This window comes from Acartia tonsa, chromosome 5 (genome assembly GCF_053477335.1).
Source record: "Acartia tonsa isolate MP-2025a chromosome 5, ASM5347733v1, whole genome shotgun sequence".
NCBI classification, from domain to species: domain Eukaryota; kingdom Metazoa; phylum Arthropoda; class Copepoda; order Calanoida; family Acartiidae; genus Acartia; species Acartia tonsa.
The window spans coordinates 33,111,524-33,138,369 of NC_137264.1; the positions used below are offsets into that span (position 1 = coordinate 33,111,524).

At 35.2% G+C, this 26,846-nt stretch overlaps 3 protein-coding genes across 15 annotated transcripts in view; 1 reads left to right on the top strand and 2 right to left on the bottom strand.

Moving 5' to 3' along the window:
- Rrp45 (exosome complex component Rrp45) overlaps window positions 1-26,846 on the bottom strand; it is a 350,250-nt gene that overhangs the window by 91,382 nt on the left and 232,022 nt on the right. The window lies entirely within an intron of this gene.
- LOC145319967 (uncharacterized) overlaps window positions 1-26,846 on the bottom strand; it is a 274,659-nt gene that overhangs the window by 79,225 nt on the left and 168,588 nt on the right. The window lies entirely within an intron of this gene.
- Window positions 1-26,846, top strand: part of LOC145319959 (uncharacterized) — a 114,526-nt gene that overhangs the window by 77,113 nt on the left and 10,567 nt on the right. For all 4 annotated transcript variants that reach the window (XR_013880057.1, XR_013880058.1, XM_080162364.1 and 1 more), the window contains exons 2-13: window positions 11,336-11,433; window positions 12,034-12,090; window positions 12,584-12,868; window positions 15,484-15,573; window positions 15,895-15,975; window positions 16,225-16,336; window positions 16,773-16,899; window positions 24,928-25,029; window positions 25,407-25,462; window positions 25,925-25,972; window positions 26,337-26,420; window positions 26,654-26,809. Coding sequence is in view for 2 of the 4 variants with exons in the window: in XM_080162364.1 (XP_080018490.1) it covers window positions 11,389-11,433; window positions 12,034-12,090; window positions 12,584-12,868; window positions 15,484-15,573; window positions 15,895-15,975; window positions 16,225-16,336; window positions 16,773-16,899; window positions 24,928-25,029; window positions 25,407-25,462; window positions 25,925-25,972; window positions 26,337-26,420; window positions 26,654-26,809 (1,243 nt within the window). In the remaining 2 variants the exon portion in view is untranslated. The remainder of the gene's footprint in view (window positions 1-11,335; window positions 11,434-12,033; window positions 12,091-12,583; window positions 12,869-15,483; window positions 15,574-15,894; window positions 15,976-16,224; window positions 16,337-16,772; window positions 16,900-24,927; window positions 25,030-25,406; window positions 25,463-25,924; window positions 25,973-26,336; window positions 26,421-26,653; window positions 26,810-26,846) is intronic.

Here is a 26,846-nt window from a genome sequence, read left to right on the forward strand (position 1 = left end):
ATTCTACATTATGTAGAGAAACCTGAAACCTATGTGTCTCCACTTATCAACTGCGGAGTTTATATATTCTCCCAACAAATATTTTCAATGCTTCAGGTGAGAGAAAAAATCCACTTTCACACCCAAAAATTTTCTATTAATGAAAATAATCGGTCTGAACCATAAGCCTAGGGTTGATTGTTGTTGGGATATCTCTAAACCCCACCTTAAAACTTAAATTTTTGAAATCTTCCACTCTACCCCCCTCAAGAGTTCACAGTCACACTCCCAATGCAAAATCCCTGTGCACTTGGTTTGAACTGAACAGATTTTTAAAGACAAGAATCTTATATTATTAATAAACATGATACATTTTTTCGCCTATATTGGGCATTTCAATCTACACGAATCTACTAAGAATACAAAGCCTTATTAAGAAAGTAAGAATAACACATTTATTTGACTTTTTTGATATTGAATTGACCCCAATTTCTTGTACAGGGTGTGTTTGAAAGAAAGCAGAGTGAGTGGTACAACGGGTTACCTGACCAGGACACCAGCAAAAGAGATGCCATCTGGCTGGAGAAGGACGTTATTGTGCCGCTGGCAGGAACTAATACAGCTTTTGTCTTTCAGGTTAGTTTAAACTTTCTGCTTCATTACTATGAAGAAAACGTCTTCGAGAGTTATGAGCAGCGTTGCGGAGCCGTTTGATTTTAGTGCGGCTCCGGCTCCAGCTTCGGCTCCGACCTAAAATCAATAAAAAACTCGACATATTTTTTTCCCACGTCTATTTTTGACTTTTGAAGGTTTTAAACAGGGTGTCGGAGCCGTATAATTTTGATGCGGCTCCGGCTCCTACCTTAAAATTAATATATCAATTTTTTCTCATTATTGAATTTGATAAAATAAAATAAATAATATAAAATATTTTGCTTTTATTTGATTAAAGCTATGTATAAGTAGAAGGGTGTGTGTCTATTTGTTAAATAAAAATAGTTTTTCAGTTTATCATATGGAATATCACTCAATTTTTATTGGTGATTTCAATTACAGAGATATTGACTGGAAGAATTTATCAGCCAAAGGGGATCAAGCAAAATTATTCCTAGATGCTGCAAATGATAATTTTTTTACTCAAATGGTCAATTTTCCGACACATTCATCTGGCTCTACTCTGGATTTAGTTTTAACATCCAATGCCAACCTTATAGCTGATATTGAAGACTGCGGATTTATTGGAAAAAGTGACCACAAAGCCATTAAAGTTGAAGTTATGACAGGTGTTAAACAAAAAGATAAACCAAGATATGTGGATGACTGGAGTAAAGCTGATCTTATAACAATGAAGACTGAGCTTAGAAATTATGATTGGAACGAGAATTTTAGTCAAGTTTCTACTGAAGAAGCCTGGAATAAATTTAAAAATGTTTTATCAAACCTAAAAGAAAAGTATGTTCCTACAAAACAGCTTAAAAATACGAGAAACCCTCAATGGTTTGACAAAGAAACTGCTGCTTTTTATAAAAGGAAACAGCGGCTATGGAAAAAATACAAAGCTTCTAAGAACTTGAATGACTATGCCAGATATGAAGAAGCAGAAAAGAAACTGAAAAATAAAATTAGGAATTCAAAAAAAAACTTTGAAAGAAGACTGGCTGGAGAATCCACCAAAAATCCAAAGAAGTTTTATTCCTACATGAAAACTAAAACTTCGAACAAAGAAACTGTTGGCCCACTTAAGGATGATTCTGGAAAGGAAATTACTGAAGATATTGACATGGCTAAAACATTAAACAGTTTCTTTGGGTCTGTTTTCACCGAAGAAAATTCTGAAAATATACCAAATCCAGAACCTGTTCAAGTTAGAGTTCAAATGGCAGATGTTACTTTTACACCAGAAAAGGTCAAAGTGAAAATAAAAAATTTAAAACCCTTTTCTGCTCCTGGACCGGATGGCATAACTGCAAAAACATTAATTACATTTGTTGATGAACTTTCACTTCCACTTAGCTTGGTATTTCAAAAATCTTACAACACTGGAGAAACACCCTCTGATTGGAAGAATGCCAATGTTACTCCTATTTTTAAAAAAGGGAAAAAATGCAAAGCATCTAATTATCGTCCAGTTTCCCTAACTTCTATTGTATGCAAGCTGATGGAATCAATTATTAAAGATGACATGACAGAATATTTGGAAAGCAACAAAATAATAAAAAATTCTCAACATGGCTTCAGAAAGAAAAGATCCTGCTTGACAAATCTACTTGAATATCTCGAGAATCTAACAAAAGCTGTTGACTCTGGGCAAAATATAGATATGGTGTACCTTGACTTTTCTAAAGCGTTTGATAAGGTACCAATAAAACGACTTTTGTTGAAGATTAAAGCTGCAGGAATAAATGAAAAAACTGTTAACTGGATAAAAAATTGGCTGGATAAACGTATGCAAAGAGTTGTACTAAATGGTGAAATGTCAGAATGGATCCTGGTGATCTCTGGAGTTCCACAGGGCTCGGTACTTGGCCCTCTCCTATTCATTATTTTTATTAATGATCTTGATCAGTCATTAGATGAAACCAATTCCATTTTGTACAAGTTTGTAGATGATACAAAGTGTGGAAAAATAATTGTGAATGAAGAATCAACTGCTCAACTTCAAAAAGATCTAAACAATTTACTAATTTGGGCTGATACATGGCAAATGCAGTTTAATCCTGACAAGTGTAAAGTTCTTCATTTTGGTAGAAGTAACAATAAAACACATTATACCATGAATGGCTATGCACCCTCTGGTACTGTCCTTGAAAATGTCAATGAAGAAAAAGATGTTGGTGTTTGGATATCAAACTCTCTGAAACCATCAGTTCAGTGTCAAAAAGCTGCCAACAAAGCCAGTTCAGTTTTAGGACAGATGTCTAGAGCAGTTTCATATAGAGACAGAGTTACCTGGATAAAGCTTTACAAGCAATAGGTGCGTCCTCACCTTGAATACTGTGTTCAAGCATGGTCACCCTGGCTTGAACAAGACAAAAAAATATTAGAAAAAGTACAAGAAAAAGCCGTTAAAATGGTCTCTGGACTTCAAGGTAACTCTTATGAGGCTAGGCTTAAAGAACTAAAGTTACAGTCACTAGAAGGCAGACGTGAGCGTGGAGACATGATCCAAGTGTGGAAAATATTATCAAACTATGACAATGTCAATGCAGAAATGTTTTTCCACAAGTTTCAACAACCTGCCCACCAAACAAGACTTGGAGCTGACAATTTGAATCTGAAGAAGCCCAGATTTAATTCAGATTTTCGCAAAAACTTTTTTTCAATTAGAGTTATTGACAAATGGAACTCTCTTCCCCACAATATAAAGTCCGCTAGTAACCTGAACCTGTTTAAAAATCTGTATGACCGTTGGATATGGCGAGAAATACAACCCGAACCAGAAAGAAGATGAAAATGCTGACATGTTCAAAATTCTACCACAGTGGAGCTGAACATTATCCTGATTAAATTAAATAGACCGTTGCCAAATTATAATATTACTTTAAAAAATCATTTTTAGCTAGTCCGGAGCCGGAGCCGTTTTTAACCAAAAATACGGCTCCGGATCCGGCTCCACCAAAAATGTTGCTGCTCCCGGCTCCGGCTCCGGAACCCTGGTTTTAAAAGTTCAATTTTGATAAAAATGGACTTGAAAAACTTAATAATTAACAGAGTTATCAAATTATAATTTATAAAAATTTCTTTATTAATATCTAGTACGGAGCCAGAGCCGTTTTTAACGAAAATTACGGCTCCGGCTCCAGCAAAATATGACGGCTCCGGCTCCGCAACACTGGTTATAAGGAAATTATTATTAGAATTATAGGGATAGATAAGGGGGGGGGAAGTTTTGCCACTTTCGCTTACTCCGTGATTATTGGGCTAGGTATTAAAGTTAGACTATAGGTTATTTGGGATAAAAGTTTACTTTTGGGTAGTAGCTCACGTATTTTTAATCATTTTTTGGATAACCCCACCCCCTAGCCCCCCGGGGCTCAAAAACCCCCTAAAATGAACCTAACCTTAATTTTCTCAGGATCCATTTGACCAATAGAGATGATTTTTTAAACTTAAGCTTTTATGCGTGTAAACTAACTTCTAGTTTATAACTCACCCCCCTGCCGCCAACCCCTAGCCCTCCGGGGCTCCAAAAAACCCTAAAAATGAACCTAACCTTAATTTTCTCAGGAACCATTTGACCAATAGACATGTATTTTTAAACTTAAGCTTTTATGCGTGTAAACTAACTTCTAGTTTAGAAGTCACCCCCCTGCCGCCAACCCCTAGCCCTCCGGGACTCCAAAAAACCCTAAAAATGAACCTAACCTTAATTTTCTCAGGAGCCATTTGACCAATAGACATGATTTTTTAAACTTAAGCTTTTATGGTTATAAACTAACTTCTAGTTTAGAAGTCACCCCCCTGCCACAAACCCCTAGCCCTCCGGGGCTCCAAAAAACCCTGAATATGAACCTAACCTTAATTTTCTCAGGAACCATTTGACCAATAGAGATGATTTTTTAAACTTAAGCTTTCATGGTTATAAACTAACTTTAAGTTTAGAAGTCAACCCCCCTTGTGCCAACCTCTAGCCCCCCGGGGCTAAAAAAAACCCCTAAAAATGAACCTAACCTTAATCAAAATTTCTTATTTGAAGAGTTAGATGTACACTTATTAAACCAAATATGCTTATTTTTGGATGTTATTGACATATTTGCTAAAAAAATTAAAATCGGCATCCAGGTTCAGGTGCTGCAGGCCTCCAGGTCCACTCTGGAGACAGGTAAAATTAAAATTTCTTATTTGAAGAGTTAGAGGTACACTTATTAAACCAAATATGCTTCTTTTTGGATGTTATTGACATATCTGCTGAAAAAATTAGAATTGGCCTCCAGGTTCAGGTGCAGCAGGCCTCCAGGTCCACTCTGGAGACCGGTAAAAATTTAAATTTCTTATTTGAAGAGTTAGAGGTACACTTATTAAACCAAATATGCTTCTTTTTGAATGTTATTGACATATTTGCAGAAAAAATTAGAATCAGCCTTCAGGTTCAAGTGCTGCAGGCCTCCAGGTCCACTCTGGAGACAAGTAAAAATTAAAATTTCTTATTTGAAGAGTTAGAGGTACACTTATAAAAACCAAATATACATCCTTTTGGATGTTATTGACATATCTGCTGAAAAAATGAGAATCGGCCTCCAGGTTCAGGTACTGCAGGCCTCCAGGTCCACTCTGGAGACAGGTAAAAATTAAAATTTCTTATTTGAAGAGTTAGAGGTACACTTATTTTACCAAATATGCTTCTTTTTGTTTGTTATTGACATATCTACTGAAAAAATGAGAATCGGCCTCCAGGTTCAGGTACTGCAGGCCTCCAGGTCCACTCTGGAGACAGGTAAAAGTTAAAATTTCTTATTTGAAGAGTTAGAGGTACACTTATTGAACCAAATATGCTTCTTTTTGGATGTTATTGACATATCTGCTGAAAAAATTAGAATTGGCCTCCAGGTTCAGGTGCAGCAGGCCTCCAGGTCCTCTTTGGAGACAGGTAAAAATTAAAATTTCTTATTTGAAGAGTTAGAGGTACACTTATTAAACCAAATATGCTTCTTTTTTAATGGTATTGACAAATTTGCAGAAAAAAATTAGAATCAGCCTCCAGGTTCAGGTGCTGCAGTCCTCCAGGTCCACTCTGAAGACAGGTAAAAATTAAAATTTCTTATTTGAAGAGTTAGAGGTACACTTATAAAAACCAAATATGCATCCTTTTGGATGTTATTGACAAAACTGCTGAAAAATTTAAAATCGGCTCCCAGTTTCAGGTGCTGCAGGCCTCCAGGTCTATTCTGGACAGGTAAAAATTGAAATTTCGTATTTGAAGAGTTAGAGGTCAACTTATGAAACAAAATATGCCTCTTTTAGGTTACTATCAACAAACCTAAAGAAGATAATAAACTCGGCCTCTAGGTCCACTCTGGACAGGTAAAATTGAAATTTCTTAATTGAAGAGTTAGAGGTCAACTTATAAAACAGAATATGGATCTTTTGGCTGTTATTACTATTTCTGGAAAAAAATATTAAATTGGCTCCAAGTTCAGATATTCACCTGGCCAGCTGCAACCAGCGGTCACCAATACGCAGGTAAAAGTGTCCATATCAAAAAGTATCAATGAATATGATACCTAACATGTCTAAAAAAACAGCGAAAATATCTGAAAATACCCTTAAAAGCCATCTGGAAGCCTGCAGTACCTGGAGGCCGATTTTATTTTTTTCTTTAAATATGGTAATATTATCCAACAAGATGCTTATTTTCTTGTGAATTGACCTCTAATTCTTAAATTAAGAATTTAAATTTTTTCATGTCTAGAGTTGAACTGGAGGCCTGCAGCACCTGAACTTGGAGGCCGATTTAAATTTTATCTTCAAGTATGTTATTAACATCAAAAACAATGCATAGATTGTTTTATAAGTTAACCTCTAACTCTCCAAATAAGAAATTTTATTTTTACCTATCCAGTGTCCACCTGGAGGCCTGTAGGACCCGAACCTGGAGGCCGATTTCAATTTTTTCAGCAGATATGTCAATAACATCCAAAAAGAAGCATATTTGGTAAAATAAGTGTACCTCTAAATCTTCAAATAAGAAATTTTAATTTTCACCTGTCGAGAGTAGACCTGGAGGCCTGCAGCACCTGAACCTGGAGGCCGATTCTAATTTTTTCATCAGATATGTCAATAAAATCCAAAAAGTAGCATATTTGTTTTAATAAGTGTACCTCTAACTCTTCAAATAAGAAATTTTAATTTTTACCTGTCTCCAGAGTGGACCTGGAGGCCTGCAGCATCTGAACCTGGAGGCCGATTCTAATTTTTTCAGCAGATATGTCTATAACATCCAAAAAGATGCATATTTGGTTTAAAAAGTGTACCTCTAACCCCTCAAATAAGAAGTTTTAATTTTTACCTGTCTCCAGAGTGGACCTGGAGGCCTGCAGCACCTGAACCTAGAGGCAATTCTCATTTTTTCAGCAGATATGTCAATAACATCCAAAAAGATGCATATTTAGTTTTATAAGTGTACCTCTAACTCTTCAAATAAGAAATTTTAATTTTACATGTCTCCAGGATGGACCTGGAGGCCTGCAGCACCTGAACCTGGAGGCCGATTCTAATTTTTTCAGCAAATATGTCAATAACATCCATAAATGAGCATATTTGGTTTAATAAGTGTACATCTAACTCTTCAAATAAGAAATTTTAATTAAGGTTAGGTTCATTTTTAGGGTTTTTTTGAGCCCCGGGGGGCTAGAGGTTGGCGGCAGGGGGGACTTCTAAACTTAAAGTTAGTTTATAACCATAAAAGCTTAAGTTTAAAAAATCATGTCTATTGGTCAAATGTTTCCTGAGAAAATTAAGGCTAGGTTCATTTTTAGGGTTTTTTGGAGCCCCGGAGGGCTAGGGGTTGGCGGCAGGGGGGTGACTTCTAAACTAAAAGTTAGTTTATAAGCATAAAAGCTTAAGTTTAAAAAATCATCTCTATTGGTCAAATTGTTCCTGAGAAAATTAAGGTTAGGTTCATTTTTAGGGTTTTTTGGAGCACCGGAGGGCTAGGGGTTGGCGGCAGGGGGATGACTTCTAAACTAGAAGTTAGTTTATAAGCATAAAAGCTTAAATTTTAAAAATCATGTCTATTGGTCAAATGGTTCCTGAGAAAATTAAGGTTAGGTTCATTTTTAGGGTTTTTTTTGAGCCCCGGAGGACTAGGGGTTGGCGGCAGGGGGGTGACTTCTAAACTAAAAGTTAGTTTATAAGCATAAAAGCTTAAGTTTAAAAATCATCTCTATTGGTCAAATTGTTTCTGAGAAAATTAAGGTTAGGTTCATTTTTAGGGGGTTTTTGAGCCCCGGGGGGCTAGGGGGTGGTTATCCAAAAAATGATTAAAAATACGTGAGCTACTACCCAAAAGTAAACTTTTATCCCAAATAACCTATAGTCTAACTTAAATACCTAGCCCAATAATCACGGAGTAAGCGAAAGTGGCAAAACTTCCCCCCCCCCCCTTACTTTTGAGTTGAAAAAAATGGCAAGAAATCTTAATTATCTCCTTCGCCCATAGTACCTATTTAATTTGAAACTACGCAAGAAATATATATAATAGGATACCTAAACTTTAACTGTAAAATCACTTTTACAATTCATTCATCGCTTCATTAAAAGATTCTTTAAAAGTTAAAGATTGGGTCGCGTGAAAATTTAAGATTTTATTTTCTGCTCAGTAATCAGTCCTCTTTATACTTAATTTTCTTATTATTTTACGTGACGGACATGTCTCTATTATGACGCGGTGTGTTACATCCTCGAACCCGACATCTCAACGACAACAAGAGGGCAGGCTACAATTTACGCTAATACCGCGTTAATTTTCAGACGAAGAACTGGTGGAGCCAGGTGAAAACAGCCGGCAGTGCAATCTATGCCAACAGACATTATCTCAGCTTGTATAACAAGAACAACAACAAGCATAGGCTCACTCAAAATTCTGTAAGTTACTTTGATTATTATTTATACCTAAATAGGTGGCTGTGCCCCTTTTATTTAGGGGCTTATTTTTTTTGGAGGGTAGGAAAGAAGCAGAGTATAGCCCATAATCTTCTTATTCTTGGGCCTGTGTAAAGTGGTTCAGTGGTTAGCAAGATCTTACTGAAAAACGTACTTCTTATTATAGGATTTCAACGTAATTTTTAAAGATCTTACAAACTACTGAACAATTTCTGTTCTTATTTTGAAAAAAAATGTTTTTTTTCCTATAAAAAATTAAAAATCTTCATAAACTATTCAAAAAAATGCATTGATTTAAAATTTAGGATAATGGTCCCATTATTGAGGGTGATGTTTTTATTCATCCAACAGCCAAAGTTGATCCATCTGCAGTATTAGGTAAATTATAAACTAGTTTTATGAATAAAAAAATGAATTTATTATTATTTGGAAGACCAGATTGTCATGTACTTTAATAAAGTAAAACTTGAAGCTGGCTAAAATAACGATTTTCCCATCCACTCTCTTTACCCGATCCCCACCCCTCCTACCGGATGAACAAACTGACCAAAAAGTGTTGTCCATTTAAGCAACCTAAATTGGCGACAATTTTTCCAATGTCATAATATCCACGTTCATTCTATATCCATTGAAAAAAACAAAAACAATTAATATGTAGATTTGTTTACGTATTTAAGTTTTAACTTGTAAAATATATTTTTTTCTTATCCTAGGTCCAAATGTTAGTATTGGAAAGAATGTTAAAATCGGAGCTGGCACGAGGATAAGGTTAATTTTATAATGCATTACTAGTTTCATTCCAAGAAAATAATATGTCATAATTGAAATAATAGCTGCGCTCCTAACCTGTAGGGTCATTTCCTTAAAGAAGTTAAAAAGTCACACCAATGATATGAAATGTAAAATTTTGAGGGGTTGATATATTTTTGAAAATATTGGTAATTTTAGTGTAAAAAAACAACTGTTTTTAAAAATTGTAGATTACGTTTTTAAATCTATGATATTAGGTAGTAAATATTGTGTTATTTTTTTTAGAGAAAGTATTATTCTTGGAAACTCAGTTATTGGTGACCATTCTCTTGTTATTTACAGTGTAATAGGTAATGATGCAAAAATATTATGCCATTTAAAAGGAATATAGTTTTCAATTTTGGATCTATGCCAAAAAACATTAATGTTTTTTGCATGGCCCAAAAACCTTTAAAACCAAGGGCTCCATAAGGTTAGTCTGAAGCTATGTGAAGCATACTCTAGATTATACGGATCCAAATAATGTTTTTGCTAATATTAAGGCTGGAGCTCAGTAGTTGGAGACTGGAGCCGTGTGGAGGGTACTCCAGATGATCCTGATCCAAATAAACCTTTTGCTAAAATGGAGAATAATCCTCTTTTTAATAATGCTGGTAAGATATCAATTAATGACGTGGTGCAAGGGGGTGTCAACACCATCCATAAAATTGAAATTAAAAAGGCCTGTCTTCCCCTTTTTGAACCCTTTAATGGTTATAGACCTTCTGGTGTATCACTGTGCACGCCACTGATTTCAATAATCATAATTCTTAATTCATTACAAAGGGATAGTTAACTTTTTTTTTGCATTTACTAATACTGAAAATAAATTCACTGTCTTAATACATTGCATTGATGGAACAAATATATGAAACCTATCTGATTTAAATGTGTTGTCAAGGTCAATTGAATCCCTCCATCACTATTCTTGGAGGCCATGTGGTTGTACCCTCAGAGGTCATCATCCTCAACTCTATTGTTCTACCACATAAGGAAATTATCAATAATCAATAGCACTATAAGATCTTGGAAACGGCTGGATTTAAAATATTAAGATTTGATAAAAGTAAAGCTTCATTGCAGGACGTAGATTAAGTTATTATCACTATTTTCTTAAATATTAGGAAACAAAAAATTGATGTCTTTCCACAAAGTACCTATTGAGCATTGAAGACTCCCCCTTTTTTTTAAATAAAAAAAAATACTTGTCTTGGGGAGCAAAACAACCCCCCCACCACTTGTTTTTAATCTATTTTTTAAATTAGGGGGGGGGATTGTTTGTGTTTTCTTTCTTTTTTTTAATAGAAAGTCGATTATTGATGATTTTAATATTAGGAGCTTACTGGTAGTCACAAGAATCAAATTATACTTTGATTGATACCTGATTCTTTATTGGTTTGTGTCGCTAAACGTACATAAATTTGTTGTTTGTGATAGATGCACCTTGTTTTTAATATTCCGGTTTGCACATTTGTTTTATGTGTTCTATAATTAATTTAAAAGCAAAAATATCTTCGTTTTTAGCTTTGTTTGTCTATCTCTTTAAGCAAGTCCGCGACGTATAGCATTGAACGTCGGCGTGATATAATCGTTCTATAGATTTCAAACATATGAAGATAAAATATTGTAACCAAAAGATAGCATACCTATCATCTTTAGGTTACGTCTCAGAGTAAGAACGTCAATAACAAAATTTTTATTTTAAAGCAATTTTACAGAGCTGGTTGATCATGTTTAAGGAAATTTCTGTTTTATAAAGAAATTCTGATGCTTCTGTAGAATTTTATTGTCTTTTCCTCTAGCTTTGGTTTTACTGATGTTGTTATCCTTGTTTTATTTACCATACCAATATAATATTGAACTGTGATATAAACTATCTTTACCCTAGATTTAAAGTATAACTTACTGATATGAAATTGTAAATTATTGTTTTCAGAATCTTAATTAGGTTATTGTGTGTTTTCAGAAATAGAAACAATGTTGTAATATTTGTTGAGCTAAATTTGGTTGTTTACAAAAATGATGGGAAGTCAAGCACCCCCACATCCTGGTTCATTTTGGCAGGTATGCTCTTTAAATCTTACCTATTGAACCCGATCAGTATTACAGGAAAACAACATTTCTTTAATACAATATTTGCATTTTGCTTTTGCCAACTTCCCTCAACTTATCTTTTTTGTTCTTTCCCTTAAAGTGGCCATCGAGCTTGCCCCCCCCCCCCCCTCTTATTTTGATAATGGTTAATGGGAGGATAGTTTTATTTCCTTTGCTTAACCCTGCGTGGCTTCCCAGTACCAAATATTACCTAATCTAAGAAGACCTAAAGAAGCAAACAAAATACCTAACGAAAAACTATAATTTATTTGAAAAATTGAGAGGAATAGGGTTAGTGGTTTTTTTGCACAGGTTTTCTAATGTAATCGTCTAGAATTCACAATGAACAAATATCCTTATAAAAAGTTCTTGGAAGTTTTCAAACTGGCGGAGGTTATCACGATCTTCTCAAGAGAAATCACCCCTAGAAAAAATTACCTACACCCCTCCCCCCTCCCCCCCAAAAAATTAACGAATTCAACTCCCCCCTCCTTAATAGAGGACTTTTAAGGGCGTAGCCGCTAGTATTAATGAAAACACGAATTGAATTTAAATATTTCTAACTTCTAGGAATGTCAGGATGTTAATACTGGTTATGCTTATTACTGGAATACCATTAATAATCAGGTAAACCTTTATTATAATAGGAACAAAATTATAATAAGGTGAAAAAGTTGTAATGTTCAAAAAATGCTCAAAAATACATCAGATATACCTAACGAAGAAGTATGTTATATTACTAGTTAAGTAATAATTTAGTTTAAATTTAATATGTGCTTTCTATAATTAAGGATGTCAACATCCAACAAATTAAATTGTAGATTTTTTTGTAATGACCGACGGACCATGTAAGTTGTATATTGGGATTCATTATTGTGAATTTTCACAAAAAAAATCAGCTGTCTATCTCAAATTGCAGCCGAAAAAATGATATTCTTGTGTCTCTTACAGGTAGACATTACGGACGAATGTACATTTTAAATTATGGAGTAGCTTCGCTATTAAATTGTTATCTTTATTTTTCTGCTCTACTAGAATTAACATAGATATGATTATGGATTTATAATTTTTCTGTAACAACGTGTTCATATAGCCTTCAATCTTATACCTTATCCCATAGGTTGTATGGGAATGTCCACTTGAGCTAATCCAATACAGACAATCCTTACTAGCAGTGCCTCCTCCACTACCACCACCTCCAACTACTCTAACTGCTGCCTCCAACGGGGCAGGTACTGGCAAGGGACTGGTAGGACTAGTGGGAGGCTATGGTTCAGATACTGATGATGATAATGAGGAGAAAGCTGAGAAAGAAAATGGTGAAGCAAAAGAAAAGAAGTCAGGCGATGATGACGTGGAAAAAGATCCTGAGTTTATTGGACCTAAGATACCAAAGTTGCCTCAGGTTTGTAAAATAAATCTCAATAATTTTTATTGATTATATACCTATCAAATATTCACTGGTGTCCTGGATAGAAAACAGGTTTTTTTTGAGTTACGTATGACAAGACCTATATTTCTATGACCGGGCGTGTATGATGGTTCAGCACATAACTTCCATTAAATCACAGCTGATTATTTTTGTAGATTTTTTTGAAAATTACTTTTTTACCCAGATTTTCATAGTTTTTCCCCAAAAAAATCACAATCTTCTCACATTTACAGCTTAGTTAATCTAAATTTATTCAAAGAAAAGTATAATAGATGACAGCTGAACTAAAGATTATGTTATTATCAATAACAAGAATCAATTGACTTATCTAAGATTTGTAGTCTTTAAGTTGGGTAAAAGTTATTTGAAGTTGTTATTTGAATTAATGTCTAAACATTTAAACAAAACTTAAGTTTGTTTTGGTAGTTAACACAAAAAAATACTCACTTGTTAAGTCCCTCATGCATGCCTCATGAATTGTTATAGCATAGTTCCTGGCTGTAATAGGATGTTCCTCTGAGGTTCCACCAATGAAGTTTAAATTAACATGCTTCAGAATCAGCAATGATTCTGTATAAAGTTTTCCTTGTAATATTGACAAGTTATCTTGCTCAATATTGGTTCCTTGCTGACTTGATGTCTAAATAGTTCCTGTGTTATTGTTTGTTCCAGCTCATCATCATTAGAAACAGTCAGTTCAGTATTGTGGCTGCTTTTAAAGGTTTTGATGAGTTTCTGTTGCAGTTGAAATGATGGTGTTTGTGTGAAATTCTTGCAAGTGTCAGACACAAACTGCACCAGATTCTTGTTTACTCTGGCCTTTAAGGTATTCAGGTAAACATTGTAACCTGAAAGTGTATTGTGACAGGGTGATTTTAGCTTTTCTGGGTAATGAGTTTGGATCTACTGCAGTTCATGGTAAATATTGCTGATAACAAATGCTTCCTGGTTTATGATTTGACAGTAGATGGCTGTTCTCAGATCAGCTTTTCCAGCAAACAGCAGGCTGTCCCAGCTGGCATTACTAAATATGGAACTGCAGTAGAATATCAGGGACTGGCAAATTGCTTTTTATGTTTTACTATGACTTACTTTTCTTTCCCTCTGGTGGAGAGAGCTTAAAGCATTTTGTTTTTGGGGTTTAGTTTGTTTCTAGGCTCCTTAACAAGATGGGCGATATAGAAAAGATTGTCACATGTAACACCTAAGAACCTAGGATGTCTGACTTATGGTACTGTTTCAACTATGGCTACAGTACCTGCTTCATTTGAAAAGGTGGTAAAGACTATTGTAGATGATTTGGCTGGAGAAATGAATGGATTCTGACTTTTTAACCAATCATTAAGAACTGCTAAGTAAGCTTTTATGTCCTTGACATAAGGATAAATAAGGGGACCTATGCTTTTGGAGTTGTCAACAGAGGGAACTAGATGTAATTAGAGTGAGGTGTTGGCATTTATGAAATTTACAGTTCAAATAGTATATGGTATAGGACCCCTCCTTGTAGGTCAGCCTGTTTGGCAGATTTGTATGTATATTTAGATCCTCTGATAACCTCAAATTGTTGTCTACCTCTAAGGTATTCACATAAAAACGTTACATGTACTCATTCAAGTCTAGTGCATTAATATTATGCAGTAGAACCTCATTGTTTACAGTGTCAAAAGCCTTTGAAAGATAAATGGCAACTGGCACTGTTCTGATAACTGGTTTCTTATTGTTTGCAAGTTTAACAGCATCATTCAGGTAAGGACGAATCATGCATGCAGGATAAAGAAGTGAGACAGGGCAGTAGCTGGAACCCTGATTGTCAAGTTTCCCTGGTTTCAGTAATGAAATAATTTTACCAGTCCTCCATATGCTTGGTGTCTAGAAGTGATTTACTTGTCAATACTACAATGAAAACATTGTACAAAATCATTGCTGATTCTGATTTGTTTAAACTTTTTTGGTGGAACCTCAGAGGAACCTTGTATCACATCCAGGATCTATGTTTTACCTACAAATCTTAGAATAGTCAATGGAGGTTATTAATCTTGTTATAGCTGTCATCTATTATACTTTTTTGCACGAATTTAGAATAACTAAGCTGAAAATGTGAGAATATTGTGATTGTTTTTTGAGAAAAACTATGAAAATATGGGTAAAAAAGTAATTTTCAAAAAAATCCACAAAAATGATCAACTGTGATTTAATGAAAGTTATGTGCTGAACCGTCATACACACCCGGTCATATAAATATAGGTCTTGTCATACGTAACTCAAAAAAACCTGTTTTCTATCCAGGACACCGGTGTATTACATTGTTATATAATCTATAATTTTTAAAGCAATTTCGGATGCTTTTCTTAAAGCTATTTAATATTTTTTTATTATGCATAGTCCTAACGGAGGATAGGGCGGGGGGTTATAACTTTTTCTGCGGTGCCCTAACCATGCATGGATACTCAGTACCCAACGTAATCTAACCTAACCTGACCTAAAGTAATATAAAAACAAAGAAAGCAAAATAAGGTTAGGGTGTTTCTGTGCTCAACAAGGCACCTCAGGAAAAAAGCTCATTTCCACAATAAAATAATAATGTTTAGGAAGAAACAAATGATGTTGAAATGGTAGAGAACGGCAAGAACGTGCAAGTTGATCCATCTAATCATGATTTAAATCTTCCTGATATTCAGGTTGAAACTTTTATCATTATTAGAAATAGTTCTAAGTTTTTTATCTTTTAGGTCCACAGAATTAGTTTTTTTTAGATAGACTAACGGACAAAGTGAGTTATAATAATATAGCAGATGCTGTAACAATGTAATGACCAGATGCGCATATCAATGTAATAGGAATTTTCACTAAAAATTTCAACTGTCTCTCTTCAATAGCAGCCTAGAAATCACAGTTCCCCTACAGTGTTATTTAACTGACTAACTAACGGACGGGCTGGCTGACGGCGGTCAGACAAAGTGCATTAAAGAGTTGCAATTCTGAATATCAAAAAATTGCAGGATGAAAATAGTGAGCCGCCTATACCTGGGATGGAAGATTCCTCGATGCCAGAAGAACCTGTTATGTCTATTACAGAGCAGGTCAGTTTTAATATGACATGTACAAGGATAATTATGTCAAAAATGGCGCAGCAATAACAAGTTATAATTTGAATGGAATAAGAACAGTATTAATCATATTCTGGAGGCATTTTTCTTGAAAAGAGGTTGAAGATACCCTCCCCCCCTAAAAAAAAAAGTTAACTAGGCCAGACCCTACAAGTACACAATCTTTATACAAGGATATAAATGTTGATAAGTTGAGTGATTATCTAAATCAATAATTTTCAGATACTGTCATCCCTTCCCCCTCCTCCACCACCCCTGGTTCCCGCAGGACTGGCTAGCCTTGTCTCAGCTTATTCAGATTCGGATAATTCAGAGGAAGAGGATGAGAAACCAAAGGAAAGCAGTTCAGAACATTCCATTATTAATGTAGTGTGCACTGGATATGAATATTGGATCGTTCTAATAATCAAAATATCTTGGACATTGTGAAACGTCATAGAAATCCATAGTTGTATTATGATACATCGAAGTTGGGAAAATAGAATCAAAAATTACTATTCGCAAACATTTATTATGCTTTCCCAAAGAGTACAATTCGGATCATCATTTTCCGAGATCTTTAGCTTTAAACAAACAAAAGACTTTTTCTACTTTATATAATAGGATTACGAAAAAGTAAAATAAAAATTTGGCGCAATGTTTTCCAGGGGCAATTTATCTCGGGAGGATGGAAGTACCCTCCTTCAATATAGTCATAAACCTTTTTATGACCTATAAGAAGATTCACTGTAAAGAAGAATCCTATGAAAGTCTGAACTCGCTAAATCTGCAGCCTGTGAAAAGTCATTTCAAAGAGGTGAAAGGTCAGATGGACTCTTCTGGGCGGTTGCGCTTCGGAGCACACACCAGCTGGCAAACAGAGGAACAGAAGGCTGCTCTGGCCAGCTATATGGTCGAAGGAATGTATAATATGATAAAAATGTTGAATGTTTAGTATTTATCAGGAAAAATGTGCACAATTATTCAAAGTTTTGTAATTACGTTATCTTTGGGTACATTTATTGAATTTCTATTGGTTGGTTGTATAAAGTTTTCAACCAATAGGTAATTTTAATCTAATTTTGTTTATCGTTATTGGGTATGTAGTGTACATGGTCTGAAGCATAGTTGTAATTAGAAATGTACATTTGCAGCGTGTCCTCTTGTATTAATAACCCCACTTTTACTGATTATGACAAACTATTTAAGTCATAACTTAGAATGTCAATCGGACATTTATTAACAAGGCATTCCCCTTACTCACAAAATCATTGTGCATTCAATCGTTTTTAGTTATGACTAGATTATTTTGAGCCTATAGGTAACTTTTATGACAGAAAGTGTACTAGGCCAGAATAAAGAGGGCCAGTATTTTGAACTATAAAGGGGGGGGGGGTGAAAGAGACTGAAATTACCTTTGTGATTGGTCCTTCACTCGGGCATACTCCGTCAGCATATCGTAACTCTCTGAAACACAATAGAGATCAACAGTATTGATAACAAGTGTTAACCCTCCTGTTATAACTCTGTAAATAAAGAGAAATAAATGAACACAAGAATAAAGACACATTCCTTAAATTAATGAAGATATTAAAAATTATTTATATTTCAGATATCAGCTGCAAGGAAAAAGAAAGAAACAATCTTCTTCCATCATCAATCTGTACCAGATTAGTTAAAAGAAGTTTGAATAAATTAGTATATTATTCATAGTGGAATGTGTCTTTCCTGAATGAATTAAAGCTTAAGTAAACCATGGGATTTTTCTTTCCAGATTTATCTATTTGCTTGCTAGAATAAAGTAACACATGTTTATATGTTTTATTTGTATTTATTGTTTATGTTTTACATTGTTACACACAGTTGCTACTATACTGTTAAAATTGGATTTATTAGATTATACAGACTTATGAATTGTTACATACAATTGTTATAGTGGGGTTAAAATTGGTTTTGTTGGATTATAAAATCATAAAACAATGTTAAGAATATGGAAAGGAAATGGGTTTGTTATTCTTCAAACCTACACTCTCTTTACCACATTGGTTGATATTCATTGGTTTCATTGTCCTGGGAAGGATCATATGTCATGAAATATTCTGTTGCATTAGCAGCATCCATTGAGTCTCCAAGGTATCCTGTCTGCAGGGTTTGAAGAAGGTTGACCCCTGACATACCTCTTTTTGTCATGCAGTCTGCTAGCATTTCGCTTCCTTGTAACCACATGACTTTTTCAACGTGGCCATGTTTTTGCATTTGTTTGATGCAATGAATTTCTCTTCTTAATCTTGCGTTTGAAACTTGGCGGTTTGTTCTGATTGATTCATAGGACGAGTAGTTGTCTACAACACCAAAAATGGGTATTTTGATGTTGAAGCATTCCTCCCCTATTAGTTGAATCCCAATTGCTGCAGTAAGTGCTTGTTCCATTGCAAGTGTTTCAGCTTCTAGGGTAGATAAGCAGGTCCTTTTTGGTTTTCCTGCTTTCCAGGCAATTGGTGCTGCCAGTTTTGTGTCTTTGTTGGCAGCAAAGATTATGTATGCAATGACTGATTCTTGCCGGTCATTGATATTTCCATGACTTGCATCTGAGAAGCACCAGAGTTCAATGTTGTTTGCATCCTCTAGGTTGGGGATATTGATGTATGCTTTGTTTCTTTGCATATTAGACATGGCCTTTGAGGCTTGTTTGATGTCTTCAATTGAGCCGTTATGGAATTTTGAGCTGATATGTACCATGTCATAGGCCATATCTGGCCTTGTGGCTCTTATGACCCAGTTTACCTTGCCCATAATTTGTCGTAATATAGTTGTTTCTTCTGGTTCAAGAGGACTAGATGTTTCTTTCATTCTTTTTGCATCTAAGGTGGGCAGCTCTATTGACTTTAGGTAATCGTGCTGGTCAAGTTTGATTCCATTTTCTTGCTGCTCTATGTGGAATCCTGTGTAAGTGAAATTATTTACTTCAGTTTTGCCTACTACTAGGTTTTCAAGTATTCTGTGTATGATTGTTCTTTCAAACTCCTCATCTCCCGCATGTAGAAAGTCGTCTACATGTACAGCTATCATGCCTTTGAGCTCATCATTCTCTTTGTAGAGGTATAGTGCAGAATCTTGACATGAGCTGGTGAGTCCCTGGTCTTCAAATTTGGTGTCTACTTCTTCATACCATTGTCTGGAAGCATCAGTCAGCCCATAAAGACATTTGTTTAGGAGCCATAATTTTCCTTTGGCGTCTGCTTCTTTAGGAGGTTTTATGTAAACCTTTCTGTCAAGCATTTTTCCTTGGAGGAATGCACTTTTAATGTCTGTACAACAGACATTCCAATTGTTGAGAGCTGCTGTCATTAATAGAAATCTTAGTGATGTAGACTGTACTGTGGGTGAGTCAGATCTTACATTACTTTCTTCTTCATAACCCCTTGCTGTAAGTCTTGCTCTGACTTGATTGCCTTTCTTGGTAAGTACCCAAGTTGTGGTGATTGCTTCTTGGCCACAGTCTGGTATCTCAGTGTATGTGCCAAAGTTTTTGAGCTTTTCAAGTTCTTCTTTCATTGCTTTCTTTCCTTCATCTGAATTTTTACAATCAGGTGTTGCAATTGTTGCATAAATTTCTTCGTGCACCCACAATGCAAGGATGTTTTCTTCTGTAGTTCTTTTTGTTTCAACTATTTCTGTGTTTACTCCTACTGTGTCTTTTAGGTGTGGAAAAGTAATGTTGTACCAATGTTGATTAGTTTTGCCTACTTTTCCTCCGAGAGTGTGTACTTGACCCGGTCTCCATACACCATCTAGTTTGCATTCTACCAGATCACCTTTGTGTAGTTTTGGTGGGATGTAGGTGTTTGGTGTGGTAGTATCAAGATTTTTCCTCTTTTGTTTATTAGTGGCCTTTTTGTCTGTTGTTTCATTGATAGACGTTTCATCATTTAAGGTGTTGGCAGTGTTGTTCATTGGGGTATTTTCGTTCCCATTGACTGACCCGTGTAGGGGTTGCATTGAAATTTCACTGTTGTTATCGTTGTCTACTTGTGGGGTGTTCCTCGTTGTGTCATTGTGTGGCACTTGGGCTGTCAGAGAGGTTGTTGTTGTATTCATTGGGTTTTCTTTTTCTGGTGGATCCCTTGTTTCTTCAGGTTGGTTGTTTTGTGGAGCAGTCAATTCCTGAGTTGGTGTTGTTTGAGCTGCTGGTTCTGCAGGGTTTTCTTCCTGAGTTTCGGAGTCCTTGTTTGCTAGTTCAGAGTTAGCTTTGATGACTCTGTTTGCACTGCATTTGTAGAAGAAGTTGCCACAGCTGACCATTATGAGTTTGCCATCTTGGAATACAACTTTGCCAGAGAACCATTTTTTGTAGTTAGCTCTTTTGAAGTAGACTCTGTCTCCATGTTTGTAGGTTGTGTTGTTTGTTCTTACCTTAGTTTCTAGGGCTTTCTTGAGTTTCAAGGAGCTTTCCTGTTTTATAAACTCTTGTCGCGCTGCTTTCATTGCTTTAAGGTGGTTGAGTAATGCCCCTGATATGCCTTCATCATCCCATGTTGGGAGTGGGTCTGTGATGATATTTGGTAGTTTTGGGTTTTTACCAAACACTAACTGGTAAGGGCTGAATCCTTGGACCATTAACAAGGAGTTCTTAGCCACCAGTGCCCAATTCAGTAGAGTTTCTTGTGGTACTTTAGGGTTGTCTTCCTCAAGTGCTTCATAAATATTGTCACAAGTTCCATGGTTCTTTTCGCATGTTCCGTTTTCCCAGGGTGACTCCGCTCCAGTGGTGTTGTGTTCTATGTTGAACTTGTTAGCAAGGAGGAGCATCTCCTCATTGCAGAATTCTCCCCCATTGTCCGTTAGTATCTTGCCTGGGATGCCAAATACGCTAATCCATTTATCCATCAGCCCATTGATTATTTCACCTGGCTTTTTGGTGTTCACAATTTTTGCCATGGTGAACCGAGAGAACATGTCTATTATGTAGAGGATGTGTTTTCCATTTTTAAGCTTTTTAAGGTCCATAGCTATAACATCATTTACATCTTTTGCCATAGGCATGGCAACAGATGGTTTATCTGGATGTCTGCGTCGCATGACGCAGCCTTCGCATGGATCTATGATCTTGTCGAGCATTTTGCTGAAAGATGGCATCCATGCATTGGCATGTTTTAGCAGATCAATAAATGCTTGTTTGGGTCTATGACCAAATTGGGCATGAAGTTTTCTCAAAGTTTTCAGTTGAGTTGTTTCATCTGCTGATTTTAAATCAACTACGGCAAAAATTTCATCAAACATATCTTCTGTTATGAAGATGTCATGCATTTCCTTGTCTTCGAGCAGATTGACAATGTAATGTCCGGCAGTGGTTGTGCTGAGGTCTACCATTTTTCCATTTATTTTTGCTTTGTCCTCTTTCATGTATAGAATTGCATCATTGGCCTGTAGATCGGATTTTGACATAAGCATAGGAATGTCAGATGGTATGATGTATACTGTGATAAAGGTTTGTCTGTCTCCTAGGAATACTGGCAGTTCCCATTTTTCTTTTGATGTAAGTAATTGATTGTTGCCAAATCTAAATTGCTTATCGGTTTCCTGAGGACCTATTGCCGCCTCTCTGAGGTCTTTAGGGAGGGATCGTAGGTAATACTGAAGCCATTGATATCCTGCTACTGTCTGTGAGCAGCAGGTGTCTAACGCTGCACAGTTTAGAGCTTCATTTGTAAATCTGCTAAGTTCTGGTCCTTTGATGTTGTCAGACAGGCAGATGCTTCCTGGTTGATCCATGTATCTTTGATCACCCTGAGACTCTGTTGATTGCCAGTCATTGTCTTGGATATCCAGGCCATTTAAGCTAAGATCATCCAATTGGTTGTCATTCTCTTCATTTTGATCAGGTTGTTCTTCCTGTTCTTCTGTTGTGTAATTGACTTGGTATCCAGCAAATCTTCTATTGTTCAGGTATTGGGCTTTCATTTTCTTGTATGGGATACAGTCTTTAATGAAGTGTGTCTTAGATCTGCAAAAATTGCATCTCCTATCTTGTTGTCCTTGGACAGGTCTCGACTGGTTTTGTCTGCTCATTGTTGTTTGTTGTTGTTGCTGTGGTCTTGTGGTTGATGTTCCTTGGTTTGAGCTACTCCCTCTGAAGGGTCTATTTGTTCCTCTACTGTATTGTTGTCTGTTTTGGTTTTGTTGAAGCATTTGTTTCTTCTTCCATGCTTGCTTTTGGTAGAAGCTTGCAGCATATACATCATCTGCAATTTGCTCTTCAAGCTCTTCATTTGACAGTCTGTCTGTAAGAAAGGCTTGTTCTTGCCTAACTTCTTTCGATGAGTTCCCTTGAAGTTCACTAAGTCTGTCTGATAGGTGTACCATTATTGAATCTTTTATGTTCTTGTAGATTCCTGTAAGGTCATCTGATTTGTTGTTTACTGCAAGTATCAATTCGTACTGGGTTTCAGATATGTTAGCTGTCCTTAGCAGATGTAGTGCTTTGCCAAGCTCTGTTAGGGCACCTATGTGTTCTGTATAACCTTGACAGACTTTTTCAAACTGCGGTATGTATTGTTTAATTGGCTGGTCTGGTTTGCGTTTGATATCCAGGAACTTGTCCCATGTATCGGCTGCTTTAGAAAGACCAGCTTTCTCAAGGTATTTGTCAAGCACTTTGAGAACTTTATCGAGCCCAGCTTCATCATTATTTAATGTTGAAGGTTCATGTTCGGCATAGACATAGTCTTTGAGGTCATGTCCAAATTTGGAGTTGTTGGATAAGTTGTATGCAATAACTCCACCTTGTATTTTCTTTTCGACATGTGTCATTCCACTCCATGCTTGTACGTCTCTCTTGAATTCTGTATACGACTGACATTCTTCGAGATCAGGAGGGTTAACTATGGGTTTAAGAATTGACATTTTTGTCTTTGATGTCTGCTTTTCACTTGATAAGGTTTTTCTTCCTTTTATTCACTTATGCAGATGACCGCTTAACCCTGTCAAGGGTTTAATTTCACTTTTACGGATGACCGTTTTTTTTCACTTTTACGGATGACCGTTTTCACTTTCACAGTTAGCTGTTTATCACTTATATTATTTTTAGCTCTCTTTTGTATGGGTAACCATTTTCACTTGCACGGGTAACCGTCTGGATTAACGGATTGCCGTTATTCACTGGCCCTTCTTGCCACTTCTCCTTCTCATTTTTGCTTTATTCACTTTTTAGAGAGTTTAGATAGCTTATGTCAACGTTAACAAAGCTTTGTTCTTTGCTCTGGTACCATTGAAAGAGACTGAAATTACCTTTGTGATTGGTCCTTCACTCGGGCATACTCCGTCAGCATATCGTAACTCTCTGAAACACAATAGAGATCAACAGTATTGATAACAAGTGTTAACCCTCCTGTTATAACTCTGTAAATAAAGAGAAATAAATGAACACAAGAATTTAGGTATGAATATATAAAAATTACAAACATAGATATATTAGGAAAAAGGGTTACTGGGTGAGAGTGTGTCACCTCTCTAATGATTGTGAAACTGTTGCTTGTTTCTAAGATAAGTATATATTAAAAATGTTTACAGGGTGAGAGTGTTTTCTTCTCTCTAAATAAAAGGAGACTGTTTCTTGTCTCTAAGATAGATAAAGTACAGGGTGAGAGTATTTTCTTCTCTCTAACTAAAAGAGACTGTTTCTTGTCTCTAGGATAGACAAGGCTGGATGATCTTGATCTAGTCTTCTTATCACAGTGAGTTTGGGTACTAGAGATATTTCTTTCTCTACATCTACAGGTGGTTCCTAAACATTGGTGTTGATTAATTGTCAGATTACAATTAATCAATTAGGGGGAAGGAACTTGAAACAGCTATCTGTGGGAAGAAAATGGAAGACATCTTTTTCTGCAAAATCATTACTCGTTATTTGAACGGTAATATAATTTACCTAAAAAACATTACAATTAGTAAATGGTAAATTATATATAAAAAATGAAAAATTTAAGAATTAAATTTAAATAACTAAAATAATTTTAACTTTACAATGAAAATTAAATTGACTAGATTACTAATACTCTTTTCGAGGGTTTCTTATGTAAAAGTTTCTTACTTCAGACATCATGGGTTGATAGGCTCAAAGCATAGGATCTTAAGTATCGAATTCCTCATGAAGGTTATGGCATTAGACAGACCAGAAAGAGGCCAGATTTGCCAAAGGAAAGACTATCAAAAAGGGTTGATACTCCGGGGACGTCACCATAGCTTTGTCCTTTAGAATCACAAGTAAAGCATAACTAGAACATAATTAACAAAGATCTGAAACAATGTTGACTCTTAAATAAAAAGAAAATATTTGCTTTTACTTTAAAAGAAGAAACAAAATAAAAGTAAAGTAAACTTTGAATCATTTATAAATATAAAAATATTAATTTAAATAAAGAGAATTAAACTTAAATCACTCAATTATTTGATGTTGATACATTAATTGTTAAGAGACAACTTAACAATTGAATGAAATAATATAGAAAGGTAATATTACAATGTAACAGAGAGAGAAAGGGGGGGGAGGGGTAGTAAAGTACAAATGAGCTGGAACAAAACAAGTTTGAAGAAACAAGAAAAGTAAAGTACAAATGAGCTGGAACAAAACAAGTTTGAAGAAACAAGAAAATTTGTACATTTAAACTTTGGAAAAGAAAGGGTTGTAAAAACCTGAATCTTGACACAAAAATCTAGTTTGAGCTTATTTGAAAAGGGTGAATAAATATGCAGTGTTCATACAAAACATATAATATAATAACACATATGTCAAATAAGAGCAAAAAATGCAGTCAGATGTTTAACTACAAAATATTGATAAAAAAGGGGATTGATACTTTCAGTGTCATTTCGACTACAACAGAAAGTTTGTATTGTAATGTTATGCCTTTTTAAATTACATTTATTATACATAAAATAATACCCAATAGAAAAAGCATCAGTTCTAAAGGCAGAAGTGAAGAAAAGTGCAAAAACTTCTTCCAAGGAAACAGTTGTAGCACATGGCAGAAAACAAAGATTAGCTCTTCCAGGAACATACATTTAAACATCTTAATAGGTAATAGAAATAAGTTAACTGAAACTAACAACCTCTTTATTTCTATTCAATGTACATAACAAGAGCAGCCTATTTATAAGTTTATCATAATACTATCATAATAGGTATAAAACGTCCATAAAAAATCTTGGACTTTTTTTTGCTATTTTGGACTTATTCATAGTTGATAACCTTTGCCTGATATTTGTTTCTTTCCCTTAAAGCGCATAGTAAGCACATACCCACTTCCCCTTCCTATTTTGAAAATGAGAGGGGGGAGGGAAGAAATTTTTTTCTTATAACCGAAGTTAATACAAAAGCATATCAATAAAGATATATTGTTATATGAAGTTAAAATGTTTTTGAATGAAGGTGGAAAATTTAACAAATCAGATTCATCAGATAAGAAACCCAGCGTTGAACCTAAGGAAATTTTCATGTTAAATTGATTTATATGTAGCCATATGATTAGTTTAAAATACACTTATGAAAAGTAAATTACACTGGTAACTCAAGTTTTATATACACTATACATTATATATCAAAAACCTTGGGTAAGTCTAATGAATTTTGATTGGTTAGTTTACAACAAGTAGTGTCCAACAAACGTTTAAACCATTATTTGTGATTTATAGAGGGGTTAATCTTGTTTATCAAAATTGGGTGTGTATATTAATTTATCGCTCATTGTCTTGTCCCTCAAGATCCCTGGAAATGACAGAAAATGGCCCTTTTATTAAACCTGTGTGTTAATAGCCTCACCAAACTTTTTTCTAATTTGGGTTTTTATCAAAGTTTTAAATCTAGACCTTAATTTCTATAGGTAGGTAGGTAATAATACTCTTTTTTTTTATAAATTGAACCTAGATTTAAAACATGAATATTTGTAGAGTGATTATGCTCTACAATTTGTCAAATCAGACTCGGTGCTACCAGGTAAATATTTCATATCTTTAAAGTTCCGCTCTTATGTTAAATATTTCGTATTTTTATAGTGTAGTTACTCTAGCCTAGGTCCCCATATCCGTCTTTTATGTTAGCAAAATGATCCCTTCCAAAGATTATAATTATTGGTAGGAAAGTTTGGACACACTTAAGGTTAATGTTTGTATCAACCAAATAAGTTTTTTCAAATGTCCCCTCTCTCTTTAAATCTAAGCCAAATTATACAATAATTTTCTCGCCACCTCTTCGTCAACAGATTTTTTTATTACATTACAGAATAACCATTTAATGTTTAGTTTTAATCTAAACTAAAATAGCTTATTGTTTCTGGAATACTGATGAATCTGATATTTAGGATCAGAGCCACCCAAACAGGATGAGGTTGGCAGTGAAACACAAGAAGATCTTGATGCTCGTGTTCAGAGACTAATGGCTGCTCAGGAATAACGGATACTTATTCTAAAACAAGCGACTACAACCAAAGCCTCGAGGTGATGAGCCTTTGAAGGTTATTACGACATTTACACTCCTTCCCAATAATCAATTCTTTTTTAAATAGAAAAGTTATTAAAATTACTTTTTGGAGCTCCCTTTTTTGTAAAATAGCCTAAAACTTCCCCACCAAGGAAAAATGCAAATAATATTATGGAATTATAAGTATCTGTAATCGGTAGGCTAGTCTAAAAGCGCCAACCCCAGAGCCTCAAGGGGAGGGCGAGGAACGCCCCAGCCCCCCTCCAACACCACCTGCACAGGAAAAATTGCGCGAAAAGGAGCCTAGCAGGGAAAGATCTAAATCTGTGGAAGAAAAAGAGGAAATTGCTAGAAGTAAGTTTTTTTCGGAAAATATTACTGTAATAGATTT